The following is a 19,074-nucleotide window of genomic DNA, read 5'->3' as shown; positions in this document are numbered from 1 at the left end:
TAAGCATCTCAGTAGAGTATAAGGTAAAGGGACCCCTGACCATTAGGTCCCGTCGTGGCCGACTCTGGGGTTGCGGCGCTCATCTCGCTTTATTGGTTGAGGGAGCCGGCGTGCAGCTTCCGGGTCATGTGGCCAGCATGACTAAGCCGCTTCTAGCGAACCAGAGCAGCGCACGGAAACGCCGTTTACCTTCCCACCGGAGTGGTACCTATTTATCTACTTGCACTTGCCGTGCTTTCAAACTGCTAGGTTGGCAGGAGCTGGGACCGAGCAACGGGAGCTCACCCCATCACGGGGATTCGAACTGCCAACCTTCTGATCGGCAAGTCCTAGGCTCTGTGGTTTAACCCACAGCGCCACCCGCGTCCCAGTATAGTATAGCCTTTTCTACATGCTCACAGACCAACTGTGGAATTATCTGTTCTAGGACCTTTCCTGGTATCCATGTCAAGCTCACCTATTGGTAGTAACATGGGTCTTCCTTTTCTCCCCTTTTTGAAGATGAGGACAACATTTGCCGCCTCCAGTCTGTAGGGTCCTCACCTGTTCTCCAAGAATTCTTAGAGATAATAGACACAGGCTCTGAAAATACATCTGCAGGCTCCTTTAGTACCCTTGGATGAAGCTCATCAGGACCCGGAGATTTGAATTCCTTTAAGTTAGCTAGGTGTTCCCTTACTACCTTTTCCTATCTTGTTTTTCCTTTTGTATTTTCAAATACAGGAAGAGAGAGCATATTTAACCCCTTCCCTCCCATCCCCCTGTCCCAATTAAAACTTCGTATCAAAAACAGCATGTACAATCATACCTCGGGTTACAGGCGCTTCAGGTTGCATTTTTTCAGGTTACGGACCGCCAAAACCTGGAAATACTGGAAGGGGTTACTTCCAGGTTTCAGTGGTCGCACATGCGCCGAATCGCAACCCGCACATGCGCAGATGTGCCACTGCAGGTTGAGAACGCTGCAGGTTGTCAATGTGCGTTCCGCATGGACCACATTCGCAACCCAAGCGTCCACTTTATACATATACCATATGACTTCCCTTCCGCCTTTTTCCTGGTTCCTTTGCTTTTCTGCTGCTCCGCGTGATCCACATCTTTTTAATCATCCAATTTGTTATACACATGGAATCTATACCATAAGGAGATAGTCCCTTTGTGCTGTCGCCGGAAACCACCCCCCCTTCCATTAACACTTGTATCGCACAAGCACCACATTCACACACACACACGCATCTCCCCTCCCTGACCCTAGAGATGTCTCTTTAGAGGGCCATCTCTTAAAAGCCTTCCGTAAATAAGGAAGCGCTGCATTGACAACACTCTATTTAGCGCTCCGCGCCGCCCTATCTTTATTGAGAGTAGACCGGACGACTGAACTCTAGGCCAAACAGCGGCCGCCTCAACCAATCAGCATTATCGAACAGCGCCCCTTGTGGCGGCCACGCTGGTACTGCAGGCTGCGAGCGTCTGTTCCCTCACCTTTTGACAGCTCCCAATTCATTGTTTCCGAGTTCAATGGACCGTGACTGATCTAATCAAAATGTTGCAAGTTGTTTCCGAAAGAGGAAAGTACTTTGAACTTCAGTGACTATATTCTTTACAAATTCACCAAAAATCAGCCGTACCATGGATTTTCACCGGACCACTTTTATTTCACTGCATATTACAAGGACTATCAAAGGGGGGTGAGCTGGGATTGATCGGCCATAAGCCTTGAACCGCGCAGTCACGTACACAACGGCCCTTCTCCGGATGGCGGGGCAACCTTGATAACCACCGGGAAGGGCTCAGACGAAATGCTATCAGGAACACAATAAACTGCATACGGTAGTGTATTCAATACAGACTCCGACAAAGGACCCTGACCGGATTCCCCTCAGGGGGCAGGAAAACTTCGCCCATTCCTTTGTTTATGGAAATGACTCATGTGGGGAGGGGGAAAGGTGGTCCCTGCCAGGTGTCAGGATACTCGGATTACCTGGGAAGCTCCTCCTCGACTCCTCCTGTTCTTTAATAAAATCATGATGTATATATGATGTAATTCTGGGGGTGTAGTCAAGGGGATTAGTGGTTAATAAAAGTTGGGGTCTCCCATTGTTCCGGGCTTCCATCTTGCTTCACCTCGTGGACGGTGGGAGCCCTGTCGCGACAGTCTTCTTCAAAATAAAGACCAAGCCTACTGGCTGCTGTTTTGCTCTGTATTGCTCTGGTCGGTGTCTTCATTTGTCCAAGGGAGCCCTCGGATTTTCCGGTAACAGTATTGGCGACCGTGCTCTGGGACACTTGGTTCTCCTGCGAAGGTGAGGGGGGAGATAGAGGGGATCGGGCGCCACTGGGCAACCTTAGCCCAGGAATCCTTCTTCCTCTCCTTGCCTCCTCTTTGCGGGCGGTAATCAACCGTCACCAGAAGCCCGACCAGAGAGAGCAAAGGCGAGGTAAAGCCGGCTAAAAGAAAAGGATCCCGGGATCTGCGGGGGACATCTTCGAACGTGAGTATGGTTTGAAGTAAAACACATTGGGAGGGGGGGTTGGAGAAGCAGTGTCCCCACGACAGCCAGACTTTCCTTCTTTCATTTCTGACGTTACCCCTCGGAGTCGTCCGGGTACGTTAAAAAAATTCTGTCCTTTTCTACCCCGATTCTCCCCTTTCGGAAAGTGGCCAGGGAAATCGCGGAGCTTTACTGTCTGACGTTACCCCTCGGAGTCGTCTAGGAACGTCAACACCTTTCTCTGTCTCTCCCCTCAATTTCTTACGCGGAGTGTGTCCGGGGAAATTGTGGTACTTTTGCTGTTTTCCGGCGTCACCCCTCGGAGTCGTCCGGGTACGCCTTAACCTATCTGTCCTTTTCTCCCCCGTTTCCCGTCTTGGAATTGAGTCCGGGGAAGCGTGGCCCTTTATTATCTTTTTCTCTGACGTTCCTCTCTCGGAGTCGTCCAGAGGCGTCCGTCCAAATATCTCTCTCTCTCTCTTTCTCGTCTAATTATGCAAACGAAGCCGCCCCTCCTGCCCGGCGACCTTTGTTAGGGATGACCCGGGTACGTGAGAACGCAAGGTCGTTTGTTTCCTTTCCAAACTCTCATTTTCTCGGACCTTGATCTGGCACTGCATTGCGCAAGCGTCCAGTAGGGGTTCCGAACTTAGTCTCAAAGGCTAGGCAGGAGGCTGTCGTGGAGGGTAGAAGGGGTGGCTCACGGATTGGGGCCCCACACTAGGACCAGTTGTATAGGCAATACTGCAGTAGAATTTGAGGATTTTGTTTGTGCATCGGGTAGAGAGAGAGACCCGTGAGTTCAAGGCTGATGTTTGAGAATTATTGATGATAGGTTAGTTACGGTTCGATAGCAGGCAGGATTAAGTTCAGTAGGAATAAACTGAGGTACCTAAATTACTGAAAGAACACTATTTTTTTATCTTCTCCCCTTGTCTTTGTGTTTTCCCCTCGTCTGTCCGTCCTCTTGTCTGTAGTGCACATCGTCCGCAGAACCCCGTTCTTGTAGAACAGAGTAATGGGAGCCCACGCTTCTCAATACTCTGACTGGACTCCTCCTGGCGACAAGGCTTCGAGGAAGCCTTGCCGCTCTGAAGAGGACTCCGATACCCCTCTGCAATTTGTCCTCCTCAATTGGAAGGAGTTGAGAGGGAGAAGGGGACTCTCAAAATCCAAACTGAGGGATCTCTGTAACATCTCGTGGGTCGCTCTTACCCACCACCTGGAACCACCTTCCCAATGGCCGCCTCATGGTTCCTTTAACCTCATAAGAATGCAAGCACTTAAGTCCCATTTAGCCGACGAGAAGCCCCGACAACTATACTACCTAAATATTTTCGTTGAAGCCCGCGAACTATTTCACCGGCAGCAGTCCCAAATTGTCCGTCAGATGGCTGTTTTAAAACCAACCAGACCCCCTCCATATGACGAGATTAGAGCCCAAGAAGAACAATTGGATAGGACTCTCGTTCCCTTCTATTACCCCGAACCACGGGCTCCCCGACTGCCAGAACCCGGGACGGGGAACAGAACAGGATCTGGTGAAGGGGGTGCGGGACCGACAGGAAGCGTCATAAACCCACCCGCTGCTGCCCCTTCTCAAAACATACCGAATGCCACACTGCCCGACCCATCCTTAAGCACACCCATCTTAGGGGAAAACCAAGTAGACTTGGATCTCGGACCCTTACTTAACGGGCAACTTTTAAACGGAGAAAGAGAGGGACCCGTCTCCAGCAGAACTAGGAACAGAGATAATCTGCAGAACGGGGAAATAGAAGGCGCTTTCCCTCTGCGAGCACTACCCATACCCCCAGTCAGGGCAGGAGACCCACCTCGCATGGTTTTTACTCATCAGCCCTTCCTTACTTCGGATTTGATGAATTGGTCCGATAAGATGCCCTCTTTAAGGGACGACCCTGACAAATGCCACCGCCAGGTGGCCACCATTTTCTCTACTCATAACCCTACATGGGCAGATGTGCATATGTTACTTGGGGCCCTCTTTAACGAGGCAGAAAAGAGAGAAATACTAGCAAAGGCGGGGGAGGCTCTAACCCGAGAAGGCTACCAACCAGATCGTCCCGCCTCGATGACCCCACTGACCGCACAGACGATACTTAATGACCCTGACTGGGACTATAACACAAACAACGGCATATGGGGCTTAAAAATTTTCAAAAAGGCCATCTTAGATGGAATCAAAGCTGCTGGTCAGCGAACTGTAAACTGGACAAAAGTCCAAGCTGTCCTCCAAGGGCCTGAAGAACACCCGTCCGACTATTACACCCGCTTAGTCTCTGCTATCAAAACCTGGGGCGGGATAGACCCGGAGAGTCCTCAACATGAAGTCATAGTTAAAGGCTTCTTCAAGGACCAGGCAACTGCAGATATAAGGAAAGCCCTAAACTCACACCTGGGTTACGACGGAAAGACTATAACCGAAATTCTTTCCATCGCCAAGTCAGTCTTTAATTCCAGAGACGAGCGGAGGAAGAAAGATCAGAAACCCGACTCTCCGCGAGTGTTAGCTTATGCAGGAGCGGCTCCCCCTTACAAAGACAAAAGCAAACCAAAGGGACCTGACTCTCGAGACCGGCGCGTTTGTTACAATTGCGAGGAAGTAGGGCACATCAGAAGATTTTGCCCCCTCCTACCAGAAATTCCTAGGCCTGACTATAGAGATTTTAAAACTTACAGACCAGATTATCAGGAACCCCTACACCCGAAACCCAGGGAATCGAACTTTCCATATGGACACCCTCAACCCATGACCCAGACGCAATATCGTGCGGGTCCTCCCCCTCCACAACCAAGACCCAGGAACCCCACTCCAGATCCTCAGAATCCCTTTAAAACAGCCACCCGCACCATTAATACAGCCCATGAAATGGTAATGGACGAATACCAACCGCATTGACAATCAGAAGCAGATCCCGCCTCTTTTTCTTTCCTCTGCCCGGTTTTACAACTGTCTTCTTCCGATCCCATCTGCACTATGCAAATTGATGGGCAATCCTATAATTGCCTTTTGGATACCGGAGCCACATACTCCACCCTCACGAACAGCCATTTAGCCCCCGGGGAAGAGACCAGAACTGTAATGGGACTGGACGGAATTCCTCGGAGTTGTCCTCTTTCTAAACCCGCAAATGTCTCCGTTGGACCTCTATCCGTAAAACACACTTTCCTGCTAACTTCTAGCCCCGTCAACCTCTTGGGGAGGGATCTGCTCTGCAAATTAAATGCCACTATACAATGTGGTCAGGAGGGTATTTATTTACACATGCCGAATGAGTCCATCTTTAATTTCCAAGGAGTTCTACAGGAAGCCCAAAATACCAACATTGATCTTCCACCCGAACTCATACACAATGTCTCCCCTTCCTTATGGGGAACCGAATCTACCTCGGTAGGACTTTTAAAATCTGCAACCCCGGTGAAAGTAAACTACAGGCACGATTTGCCCTTCCCTTGCACTAAACAATACCCGCTTCCCCCAGAGGCGATTGAAGGACTCACCCCGATGATCGACGAATTCTTGAGAATGGGAGTTCTAGTCCCATGTGCCTCCCCTTGCAATACCCCCCTACTTCCCGTCAAGAAGCCTAATACCAATCCAGTTAAATGGCGCTTGGTACAGGATCTTCGACTCATCAACTCTTTTGTTATTCCGAGGCATGCCGTCGTTGCCAACCCCCACCATCTCCTCAGCACCATTCCGGAGGGAACTGTGGTGTACTCTGTCATAGATCTATGCTCTGCCTTCTTCAGCATCCCCGTACATTCCGAAAGCCAATTCCTCTTCGCCTTCACTTGGCAGACAGGGCAACTAACGTGGACCCGGTTACCCCAAGGGTATGTAGAATCCCCAGCAATTTTTTCGTCCATACTACATCAAGATTTAGCAGATGTGACCCTGCCAGGAGGCTCTGCTCTGAGGCTCTACGTAGACGACATCCTACTCTGTGGGCGTGACCTAGAATCCTGCAAAAATGACACCATAACTCTCCTAAACATACTAGCACACAAGGGACATAAGGTATCCCCAAAAAAGATACAATATTGCAAAAAGGAGGTCAAGTACCTTGGTCACATACTGGGAGAGGGCACCCGCGCTTTAACTACGGATCGGATTGAGGCAATAACAAAACTACCCTTACCTAAAACAAAAAGGCAGCTCCGAGGATTCATAGGGATGAGCGGATTCTGCCGGGCGTGGATCCCCCGCTATGGAGAATTCGCCCGCCCCCTTACAGCAATGACACATGATAACTCCCCAGACCAACTACAATGGTCCGCTGAGGCACTCGAAGCCTTTGAATCTATTAAAAGAGAACTAAGATCCCCGCCCGCCCTCGGACTCCCTGACTATAGACTACCCTTCTCTTTGTATGTACATGAGAACAAGGGAGTAGCTTCGGGTGTCCTTACCCAACCGTTCCAGGGGAGGAACAGGCCTGTGGCTTATTACAGCCTTCAACTTGACACTACAGTACTGGGAAACGTGGGATGTTTGAGAGCTGTAGCAGCGGCAGCCCAACTTTTAGAAAAGGCGCAAGAAACAGTCCTGGGACACGACTTAACTGTGAACGTTCCCCACGCTGTAGCTACCTTACTTAGCTTACAAGGGTGCCAACGATTCACGATACAACGCCTAAACAAATACGAAGCCATTCTCCTCAGTCCGTCCAACGTCACCGTCAAGAGAGTAAACTCCCTGAATCCCGCGACCCTTCTGCCCCTCCCCGACGATGGCACACCGCATCATGACTGCTCTCAAATAGTTCGTCACCTCGAAAAACCCAGAGAAGACCTCGATTATCTCCCTTTAACGAACCCTGACCTCATCTTATACACTGATGGGAGCTCCAAAGTTGTGGGAGGGCAACGGAAAAGTGGGTACGCCGTAGTTACTCATAGTGACATTCTAGAAGCACGACCTGTCAATCCAAAATACAGCGCACAAGCGGCTGAACTTATCGCTTTGATCAGAGCTTGCGAACTAGGGGCTGGCAAAAGGATCACTATCTACACAGATTCTAAGTATTGTTTCGGGTTGGTGCATGCCACCGGACAAATCTGGTTGCAGAGAGGGTTTCTGACTGCTGCAGGTACCCAAATCGCACACGCATCCCTAGTGCAGCGCCTTATGAACTCCATCCATCTCCCTGAGGCTATTGCAGTAGTACACTGCAAGGCACATACGAAAGGCAGGGACCCGGTCTCAACTGGGAACCGAAGTGCTGACAGCGCAGCACAAGAAGCAGCCCTCGAGCCCCTCTCCACAGACAATGAGTTCCAGGGACCACAAGTTCTATCCGATATAAATTTTACTGAGATGTACCAAACTGCAACCCCAGAAGAAGTTAAAGTATGGGAAGAACAAGGGGCCCACTTGGAAAATGGCATTTGGTATTATCCGGATAAAAGACTCATAATGCCCAAGCTATGGGTACCTAAACATTTGAGAGTTCTCCATCAACGTACCCACTGGGGAAGGGAGAAACTTATCGACACGATGCAACGCTGCTGGTATGCCCCAGGTCTTACACTTGCCGCTAAGGCAGCCGTAAAGAATTGTCATACTTGCCAGAGTTTTAACCCAAAACATACCGCCAGATGCCCGCCAGGGGCCAGACCATGGGCTTTTGTTCCATTCGAAAGCCTTCAAATAGATTTCATAGACCTACCCCCGTGCCAAGCCTACAAACATGCTTTAGTAATCATAGACCAGTTGACTGGGTGGGTAGAATGTTTCCCTACTCGCAGAGCAACTGCGCACATTGTTGCAAAAATTCTGATACAAGAAATCATACCTCGCTTTGGAGTTCCCAGGCACATAGACAGCGACAGGGGTTCACATTTCACATCAGATATAATCCAACAAATTGCTACTGCCCTCGGAATCAAATGGAAATTACATACCCCATACCATCCTCCTTCCTCCGGACAAGTCGAAAGAATGAACCAGCAGCTTAAATCGCAGCTGGGAAAACTTTGCAAAGAATCCGGCATCAAATGGGTAAATGCCCTTCCATTAGTCCTCCATAATTTAAGAGCATGCCCCCGCGGAAATCTCAAACTATCTCCCTACGAACTACTATTCGGACGGCCTTCCCCAGTATATAACACCCAGTTTCCAACATCAGAACTAGAGGTGGGCGAGTCAGAGTTAACTAGATACGTAATACAACTCCAAAAACAACTCATTGATCTTCACAGATACGCAGCCTCAGGTCAAAACATTCCTCTAGATGAAAACATCCACCCGTACCAACCAGGCGATTGGATACTAGCGAAAACTTACCATAAGGTACCCCTACAGCCCACTTGGGAGGGCCCTTACCAAGTACTTTTAACCACTCCAACTTCCGTTAAGGTAGCAGAGAAGACAGCCTGGTTACATCACACCCGCTGCAAACCCGCTTCACCACCCGAGCCTCCCTCTGACGACCCACCATACTGCACCCCAGACCGACCGGCACACAGCGACACCGATACAGAGGACGACCAACAGACCGGACCAGACCGGGGCACGAATCGAGCCCAACAGACCGGACCAGACCGGGGCACGAATCGAGCCCAACAGACCGGACCAGACCGGGGCACGAATCGAGCCCAACAGACCGGACCAGATCGGGGCACATATCGGGCCCAACAGACCGGACCGGACCGACCACATTCGTCAACCACTTGGACCTCCGAAATCATCCCGGCAGCCAATCAGGACGACCAACCCCCAATTCGTCTCAAACTCCGTAAAACACACGCAGTTTGACAGCTCGGCAGTTTGACAGCTCCACATTTGACAGCTCCACGGTTTGACAGCTCCACATTTGACAGCTCGGCAGTTTGACAGCTCCACATTTGACAGCTCCACTGTTTGACAGCTCCGCTTCACACCGCTATTCACAATGACAACAACTGTACTCACCTTCCTCATCCTCTCTATCACATCTGCCCTTTCTCAACACACCATAACCAATCACATCTCATGCCCTGGATTACAAACTGAATACAAATATCTGGACTTTGGAATCGTTGATATGGTGAAAAGAGGGACACCAGACCGCCTAGGAGATTTTGACTTCTGCTTACCCGAAACCCGCGTTCTCCTTCGACATTCCATACTACCGACCCTCGCTACTCACCAAAACTGGGAACTTTTTATTCGCTCGCCCTCCTACACCCCACTTGGCAGACTCACCCTCACCAGAGATGGCCCTTGGTACAGAGCCCACTGCCTCAATGGATCTTACGTACTCTTTTCTGATGGCACACTCGAACAAACTCTGAACTGGACACTTCTAGACAACGGGGGTGGTGACTCAGTTTATACTGACCGGAATCACCCCACAGACCACCTAATTCATGGATTCTACTGCCAACGAGTAGACTCCGCTCCCCGCCAAACCATCCTACAAGGAGTTTGCCTCCGGAGGTACTGCTGCGTCTGGGACATCGGACTCGCCTCCGCTTGGGACGGGAAAGCGTACCTCGAGGGCTGGCATTACTCCGTTATGCCTCCGGCAGAATGGGACACTACCGGACCCCAAAGGTGCGGGGGCCTCACCACAAACCTCACCTACCTACTCCGTCAAGACCCCCTTCACCCCCCCGGTACTGCACCTCGACAAAGGGGGGAACTGTCAATATCCGAAAACCCTCAAAATAATGACTTTCTGTCCACTTGGCATTCCAACACCTACGTAAAACTGATCTCTCAAATTGCAAAACAGACAGCAACCAAAGAGTGCTGGATCTGCGCCAATGCCCCCTCACACCTCTACAGTGGCATACCATTTCTTGGAGTACCTCTCACCCTACAACAACATCTCTCTGCTAATGTGCAATCCTGGAACCTGACTGCGGTGAATCTGACACACCAGTACATCTACCTAACCGGACCCACAACAGGCGACCTTTGCCGGAAATTCAGCGGGAACGACAAGGTCATCGGCGAGAGCACCTGTAAGTACACCATTGACGTTGCTCTAAACGGGAGGATTACCCTGTGGCACCAAGGTAACCCCTCTATCCAACCCAGCTTAATGTCCGCATGGAAACGCGTTATGACCTTACCCGACTCCTGGAGCCCCTCCCCGGTCTCCCAGTGTTTCTTCCGTACCTTCCTCACCGGGCGTATAGACTCGTGCCTACAGGGGTTGTTCTGGGTTTGCGGCCACCGCGGCTATGTATGGGCCAGCCCCCACTCCCACGGCACTTGTTATCTCGGTCTAATCTTGCCTGGAGTCCGGGTCACCCAAGATCTACCCTCCGGAAGGAGGCGCAATAAGAGGGCAAAAGACTTGTCACAACTCTCCGACGTAGCAGCCAATAGTGAAACTTATGGTCGGGCTCTCTTTCCCGCATACGGGGCCGGCTCCAACCACGTCGATATCCTTAAGTTAACGGACATCCTGTTAAATTTCATGGAGGAGTCCAATGCGGCTACCCAAACTATCCTGACAGAGTTAACGGAAGTCAGGCAGACTTCGATACAGAACCGCCTTGCTTTGGACTACGTTCTCGCCTCGACGGGAGGCGTTTGTGCCCTTGTCGGGACTGAATGCTGCACACACGTATCTGATCAAACCCTTAATATTACCGGGCACCTTAACAACATCCATAAACTAACGGACGGACTTAAAGACATCCAACATGAAGGACTCTCCGATATCCAGTTGTGGAGCTGGCTGCCTGGGTCTGGCTGGATAAAACAACTCCTAGGGAACGGACTTTTGATCCTCATTACTCTGACAATCTGTATTGCTGTTTTCTGCTGCGCGATCCACTGCTTCCCGATGTGCTGTCAAGCTTGCGACTCTTGCCTTCCAACCCCTCGCTCGCGGTCGACTATCACCTACAGACCACCGGCATCAGGAACCCAGACGAACCCCATCGAAATGGGGCCCTTAAAGGACTTCCAGAATCTGGATTCTAGGTATGGCATGTCAAACTTTTATTGATTTGTGCGGAGAAAAGGATTGCGCGGCTTCCCTGCCTTCGCAATCTTATCTCCGAAGGGGGGAACTGTCGCCGGAAACCACCCCCCCTTCCATTAACACTTGTATCGCACAAGCACCACATTCACACACACACACGCATCTCCCCTCCCTGACCCTAGAGATGTCTCTTTAGAGGGCCATCTCTTAAAAGCCTTCCGTAAATAAGGAAGCGCTGCATTGACAACACTCTATTTAGCGCTCCGCGCCGCCCTATCTTTATTGAGAGTAGACCGGACGACCGAACTCTAGGCCAAACAGCGGCCGCCTCAACCAATCAGCATTATCGAACAGCGCCCCTTGTGGCGGCCACGCTGGTACTGCAGGCTGCGAGCGTCTGTTCCCTCACCTTTTGACAGCTCCCAATTCATTGTTTCCGAGTTCAATGGACCGTGACTGATCTAATCAAAATGTTGCAAGTTGTTTCCGAAAGAGGAAAGTACTTTGAACTTCAGTGACTATATTCTTTACAAATTCACCAAAAATCAGCCGTACCATGGATTTTCACCGGACCACTTTTATTTCACTGCATATTACAAGGACTATCAAAGGGGGGTGAGCTGGGATTGATCGGCCATAAGCCTTGAACCGCGCAGTCACGTACACAACGGCCCTTCTCCGGATGGCGGGGCAACCTTGATAACCACCGGGAAGGGCTCAGACGAAATGCTATCAGGAACACAATAAACTGCATACGGTAGTGTATTCAATACAGACTCCGACAAAGGACCCTGACCGGATTCCCCTCAGGGGGCAGGAAAACTTCGCCCATTCCTTTGTTTATGGAAATGACTCATGTGGGGAGGGGGAAAGGTGGTCCCTGCCAGGTGTCAGGATACTCGGATTACCTGGGAAGCTCCTCCTCGACTCCTCCTGTTCTTTAATAAAATCATGATGTATATATGATGTAATTCTGGGGGTGTAGTCAAGGGGATTAGTGGTTAATAAAAGTTGGGGTCTCCCATTGTTCCGGGCTTCCATCTTGCTTCACCTCGTGGACGGTGGGAGCCCTGTCGCGACAGTCTTCTTCAAAATAAAGACCAAGCCTACTGGCTGCTGTTTTGCTCTGTATTGCTCTGGTCGGTGTCTTCATTTGTCCAAGGGAGCCCTCGGATTTTCCGGTAACAGTGCTCTGTTGGCTGGAAGCAACAAGGCATCTCTAGCTAAAGAGATGTTGCTTCTTCTATGAATGGAGCCGGGGGGGGCTTTGTGCCTTGCCCTTTTGTGTTACCTGGACAGGTAAGGTCACGCCCATCTCTAGGCACATGTAGAGGAAGTTTGCCCCAGCCCAGGAGGAAACAGGAAGTTGACCTGCTGGCTGGTACAAAGCATCCCCTTGCATGTCCACTCTAGGAATGCTGTCTTTGACTGCTCTGTGCTTCACATCCCACAGGTACTAGACTTCACCTTTGTGGCAAGAAGGTTCTAGTTGTGGACGTAGTGTATAGCAGTAACCTCTCTTGTTTTTTGGGGACCTCTGTTCTTATCATCCCCGTGAGAAAAATGTGAGGTGTTTGGGGAAAAGTTTTTAAAATATCTTTTATAATTCATTATATATAGTTTCCCAATATTCCTTAATTATTTTACAGGACATGTGACTAAAAGATCCCTCAATTTCATTACACTGCCAACACATACCTTTTTCTTTTTTTAGACATTTTCGCCAATCTGGTAGGTGTTAAATACTATCTGTGGTCCATTTTCATCATTTTTTATTATTATTATTATTATTATTATTATTATTATTATTATTATTACTACTACTACTACTACTATATTTTGCTAGAGTTATAACCTATGCCCAGTTATGAATGTGTGTCTACCCTTACCCCATGCCCACAATAAGTTCCCACACAAAAGGAATAAAGAAAGCTTGGTTTATTATATGAAATGAAAGTGACAGAATATATAATTGCTGCTTCAGGCTGCAAATCCTACAAGACGTACACCCCCACCCTGCCCTGGGAGGCAGTGGATCCATGCTTTCAGAATCCCCACTGGGTGACCTTTGGGATCCTGGGGAGACCCGCAGATAAAACTACATAGACAAAGCCTGATTTGGGTCACAACGGCTTCTGTTTCTGTTCGGTCTGTGATGATACCAAGCACGTCCTGACGACAGCCCTGCAGTGTAGGCCTCCCTCGTCCCCATGAGGATGCAGCAAGGCTCAGGTGGGGCTGGAGCCCCCTCTCTCCGGAGGGCCCCCCCCCCGCTCTCCGGGCCACACTGGCAGGGCAGGGGATGCCGGCCTCAGGGGGCTTCCGAGGGGGCTGCCACCGCCTCCCCCCCGGGCAGGGGCTCAATGCTCACGGCCACCCGGACCTTCACGGCGCCGCAGCCCGAGTCCAGGATCCAGTCCTTGCTGAAACGCTGCCCTGCCTCCTGCAGGCTCTCTCCCGGCGGGAGACTCAGGCTAAGCTGGTGGCAAGCGTCGCGGTCGCACGCCAGGTGGATGGCACCTGCCGGATCCTGGTAGGTGCACGGAGGGCGGGCGCTGGGTTCCACGGAGGTCTCCTCCATCCCCGGCTCCGCCCGGCACCGGGACGGCGCCAGACAGACCAGCTGCTCTTTCTGCACGGCCGGCAGGCTCAGCCCCTGCAGGTGAGCCGGGCTCCTGCACAAGGCCCGCGCGTTGATCAGGGGGTCCGTGTCCTGGAGCCAGTCTTTCAGGGGGGCCAGGTGGCAGTCGCACGTCCAGGGGTTGCCCTTCAGGGCCACTTGGCCCAGGATGACGTTGCCCTCGAAGACCCCCTCCGACAGGGTGGCCAGCTGGTTGTGGGACAGGTCCAAGGCCTCCAGGGTGGTGAGGTTGGCAAAGACGCCCCTCGGCAGGGCCGTGAGGTTGTTGTGGCTCAGCTGCAGCCTGGCAAGGGCGCCCAGGCCCCGGAAGACCCCGGCGGGCAGGTGGGCGAGGCGGTTGTGCGATAGCCCCAGGAACGCCAGGCTGCCCAGCTTGCCAAACAGCCCCTCGGGGATGCTCTGGAGACGGTTGCCCGCCAGGGAGAGCTCGGCGAGGTGAGGGGTGCCCTGGAAGAGCCCGTCGGGCAGCTCCGCCAAGCGGTTGCCGTCCAGGTAGAGGAAGGTGAGGTTGCGCTGGGCGGAGAAGACGGCGGCTGGCAGGCGCTCCAGGGCGTTGTGCTGGAGGTGGAGGCGCGTCAGAGCGCTCAGCGGGGCGAAGGTGCCCGGGGGCAACTCTGCCAGGGCGTTGCCGTCCAAGAAGAGCTCCCGGAGCTCTCTCAGGGGGCCGAAGAGGCCGGCGGGGAGGCCTGCCAGGCGGTTGTCGCTCAGCTTCAGCACCCGCAGGGCCGAGAGCGGGCCGAGGACCTCCGCGAGCAGCTCCGCGAGGTGGTTTTGGGACAAGGTGAGGGTCTTGAGGGATGACAGCGGGCGGAAGACGTCCTGGGGCAGAGACCCGACCTCGTTGCCCTGGAGGTGGAGGGCTTCTAGGCGCGGCGTGTTGCTGAACAGCTCCGTCTCCAGGCTTTTGATGGGGCTGAACTTGACGGCGAGGGTGCTGAGGTTGGCCAAGCCCAGAAAGGCCTCTCCGCTCAGAGCGCTCAGCTGGCTGGACGAGATCTCCAGCTCCCGGAGCTCCGGCAGCCCCTCGAAGGCCGCGCGTCCCAGAGACCGGAGGGGGCTGCCCAGGAAGGCGAGTTTGGCCAGGCGGCGGCTGCCGGTTCTGTTGGCGAAAGCCCCGCTCTGAAGCGAGAACAGGGGGGCTCCCACGAAGAAGAGCTGGGTGGCGCCGGCGGGGACCCCCTCGGGGATGTCCTCCAGACCTTCATCCGAGCAGAAGACGGTCAGGTTCCCAAAGCACTGGCACAGAGCCGGGCAGGGAACCGCGGGGCCACCGGGCTGTGCCAGGGCCGAGAGGCAAAGCAGCAGGAAGTGCCCGACGGCCACCCATTTGCCCTGCGGGAGAGGAAGGCAAAGGAAGGCCAGTAAGTGGGGGAATGTTCAGGAAGGCAGGAGAGGATATGCTGTTCGACCACTGAGCGCAGGAGAGCGCTGAGGCCAGGCTGGCCCAGGAGGCAAAAGAGAAAATGCTGCCCACTGTGGAAGGAGGTGCGGATCCAGAATTGGTCTCCACAGTCACTTACGGACCCACTGTTAAAACCGTGTTCATGGAAGACAATCTTACTTAGCTATGAGGGATCGCCAAAGAAAGAAGTAGAAGTGGCAGCCCCTACCCTCTGGAACTCACTGCCTCTTGATACCACACAGGCACCTTCTCTGGTCTCTCTTTTTAAAAAAAAAAAACAATTCTTTTTATTAATTTTCATTTAAATAACCAAAAGTAAACAAATCAATAATATCAAAAAACATCCATAAGCAACATAAAAGTAACATAAATTTTCATTGCAATTCTTCATCTCCTTCTTTAAATCTTTCCTCTACGTACCTATTGACCTCCTTCCCTCCTGATTTCGGGCTTCTTAATAAGACTTTTTTCTTTTTTCTGCAGCTTCAATGTTAATGGTTTACACATCGTAAGATTTATATCAAACCTACTGTGGTTTTTAAGTTTCTATAATTTCCATCACTGTATACTATAAATTTGTTCCAATCACTAATAAACTTTGTATCTTTTTGGTTTCTAATTTTCTGCGTCATTTTTGCTAGTTCTACGTATTCAAATAATTTTGTTTGCCAATCTCTAACAGTTGGGATATTTGGGTTTTTCCAGTTTTGTGCTATTAATATTCTAGCAGCTACTGTCGCATATTGGAATAGTGTCTGGTCTTCTTTTTTAATTTCATCCCCAATTATTCCTAAGAGGAAGGCTTCCGGTTTTTTAGGAAAGGTGTATCTGAATATATTTTTTAATTCATTATAAATAAGTTCCCAGAACTTCTTCATTTCTTCGCATGTCCACCACATATGGTAGAAATTGCCTTCTTTGATTTTACACTTCCAGCAAGACTTATTTCCTGTTTTGTACATTTTTCCTAATTTTGCTGGTGTAATGTACCACCTATACATCATCTTTTCCAAATTTTCTCTAAGCGTAACACAGGCCGTGAATTTCATTCCTCTGCTCCATAGTTTCACCCAGTTATCGTATTCTATATTGTATCTGGTCTCTTTTTAACACCTTTCTAAAAACTTTATTGTCTAAAAACATTCTTCAAGCCTGTCTAGATGCTTGAAAAGCTGGTGTGAATTTAAAGCTCTTTCAGTATTTTAACTTTTTATATGTTTTAAAACTGTTCTTGTAAACTTTTCTTGATTTTATAGTTTTATCTTTATGTAAACCACTTTGAGGGTGTGGAGGATTTTGTGGTTTCTTTACAGTTAAGAAGTGTAGACATATTATGAAATGATGATAATGAATAATTTGCCTTGACTGCTAATCAGTGTCACTGACTGGGGGCTTGTCAAGGCTTCTGCTTGCCCCCCCCCCCCCCCGCTAGAAGGCACGGATCCAAACGGCACTCGTTTCCTTCCTTTAGCTCTGGCTTTGAGTTCTATCCCATATCCATATCCTCATCTAGGTGCCCTTTTTCTGCCCCCAGGAGAGGCACTTAGTTGCTGGCAAGAGCCCTGTGTCTTCCTACATATGTGAGAGACACTATTGGTGGTTTTTTGCTGTAAGGGGAAAATCCTCATTTGTTTGTTGGGAAAGGCCTCTGACGCCATGCAGAGAATGAGGAGGGCATTTCATTTGGACAATGTCACCAGGTCGCCCCTGCCTTTCCTGTAAGCCAGTGGCTGGGGGGCTTCCCTCTGCCCACTCCCCCTGCCATAACAAATTGGGGCACGTGATGTTGGACCGTCCTTCTGCAATGGCACAAGGGGCACCAGCCTCTGCCTAACCCTTAAAGCACCTTCAAAGTGCATTCCGCCCCTAAAACACACACACACACACACACCCCAATGGGAACAGTAGTTTAGCCCTCGCAGAGCTACAATCCCCAGCACCCTTCGCAAACTACAGTTCCCAGGATCCCCTGACCTGCTTCACATATCTGGTGCAGGAACGGCCTTAGACCGGATTCTCACTCCCAGCTGGCAGGGCTCAAATCTGAGCAGTCGCACCCAAATCACAGAATTGTAGAGTGGGAGGGTGATCTAGCCCAGTTGCCTTGCCATGGAGGAATCACAGCTTCAGAATCCCCCCCCTAATTCTGCTTAAAACCCTCCACCACCAGGGTGACCTTTGAGGAGACCCATTGCTCTCCCCGTGCCCAACAATGTGAGAACCCCCTCAACTGAGAGCCCAGACCCCTTTGCCCTGCCCACCCCACCCTCTGCTAAAAGGGGGGCTTGGTTTGCTCCTGTCCATTTTGGGGGACCCCTGGGCACTTACCCTGGGCGGGTCCAGGCCCTCAGGCGCAGCCATGCTGCCGTCCTCCCTCCTCTGCCTGTCAGAAAAAACTCTCGCTCTGCGGTGTTTGCCAGCCAAGATGGGAAGTCACTGACCCACCAAGTGGGACGGACCTGGCGGTCCTGCTTATCGGAGGCCCCGTCCTGGGTCCCCGCAGATTCCGGGCAAGGGCCGGTGGCCTCAGAGGGGGCGGGGAGGGCACTGGCCTCTGGGCAAACAGGCAGCAGGGAGGACTGCCTGGAGGGAGCAGAGGCACCTCAAAGTATCTCTCTCAAAGTATCCTAGGACAAGTTCATGGAGGAGGAGAGGGCTATCGATGGCTCCCAGCCAGGATGGCTCTGCTCTGCCTCCACAGATAGAGGCAGCGATGCTTCTGAAACCACAGGAGGGGAGAGGGTTGCTCTTGTGTTCGAATCCTGCTGTGGTTTCCCTTTGGGGAATCTGGTCAGCTGCTGTGAGAACCAAGCGGGGGAAGGAGGGGGAGCTGGAGGTGTAAAAACGAGACTTTTTTGCTGAATTAATTACGCTGAATAGTTTTCATTGGATTTTGAATATATGTGCAATTAATTATCACAGCTTTGCATTTTAGTGCGCGATTGTCTTCTTTGCTGGTTGTGCAATCCTGCTATTCCGAATAGGGCTTTTTAGAGTGTGTATGGGAGAATGGGGCACTGGCAACTGGGCAGGGGTGGCCCCTAAAAGCAGCGGCGGAGCAAGCCGATTGGGCGCCTGGGGCAGCACCCATGCCCTGTGCCCAGGGGCGGGGCCAGGTGAGCCGGGGCCGGACACATTGTGGGGTCTCCGAGGAGTCTGCCTGCCTCCTCCCCCTCAGCCGCCCTACAGCTGAGGGGGAGGTGGCAGGCGGACCGTTTGGGGCAGAGCAGAGCCTGCGGGTGCCCAAGCCACTGCATTACTCCCAGGAGAGACGCATAGCTCAGGCGCACTGCAGGCCCCGCAGTGAGTGCCGCCTGGCATTATGTCACCCCCTCAGTGGTGACACCCGGGGTGTCCCGCACCCCCCTTCCTCCACCCTTGCCTAAAAGTTAGGGAACCACTTTTGGTGCCTTCAGTACAGGAGGGGAGCGAGTGGGAGAGGCTGAGCAGCTTCTGCTTTTGAGCAGGAAAGTTAATAGCGGCTTTGCCTTCCTCTAAAGAGCAGCCCCTACAAAGGGCCTCTCCTGCCTTATCTGGTGCAGAAAATAAAAGGGAGAAGAGGATCCCCACCCCGTGCTTAATCAGTATGTT

General features: G+C 51.5%; 1 protein-coding gene across 1 annotated transcript; it reads right to left on the bottom strand.

Annotated features, from left to right (window-relative positions):
* Positions 1 to 13,363: 13,363 nt before the first annotated feature.
* LOC308477807 (uncharacterized protein) lies at positions 13,364 to 17,913 on the bottom strand. The gene is made up of 2 exons (XM_081006736.1): positions 17,812 to 17,913; positions 13,364 to 15,413 (listed from the first exon to the last, which is right to left on the bottom strand). The coding sequence occupies exons 1-2, from the start codon at positions 17,842 to 17,844 to the stop codon at positions 13,752 to 13,754; spliced, it is 1,695 nt and encodes a 564-aa protein (XP_080862862.1). The 5' UTR covers positions 17,845 to 17,913; the 3' UTR covers positions 13,364 to 13,751.
* Positions 17,914 to 19,074: the final 1,161 nt, after the last annotated feature.

The sequence above is a fragment of the Podarcis pityusensis genome, assembly GCF_964106645.2.
Source record: "Podarcis pityusensis genome assembly, chromosome: 5".
NCBI classification, from domain to species: Eukaryota; Metazoa; Chordata; class Lepidosauria; order Squamata; family Lacertidae; genus Podarcis; species Podarcis pityusensis.
The sequence above is the reverse complement of the archived record's forward strand: the minus strand, read 5'-3'. Positions and strand labels throughout refer to the sequence as shown.

Bases quoted from the DNA above. Each gene is read 5' to 3' on its own strand.
- LOC308477807 (XM_081006736.1), bottom strand. From the start codon at position 17,844: ATGGCTGCGCCTGAGGGCCTGGACCCGCCCAGG. The intron at 15,414-17,811 runs GTAAGTGCCCAG...CCTCTCCCGCAG, and splicing joins AGGGCCTGGACCCGCCCAGG to GGCAAATGGGTGGCCGTCGG.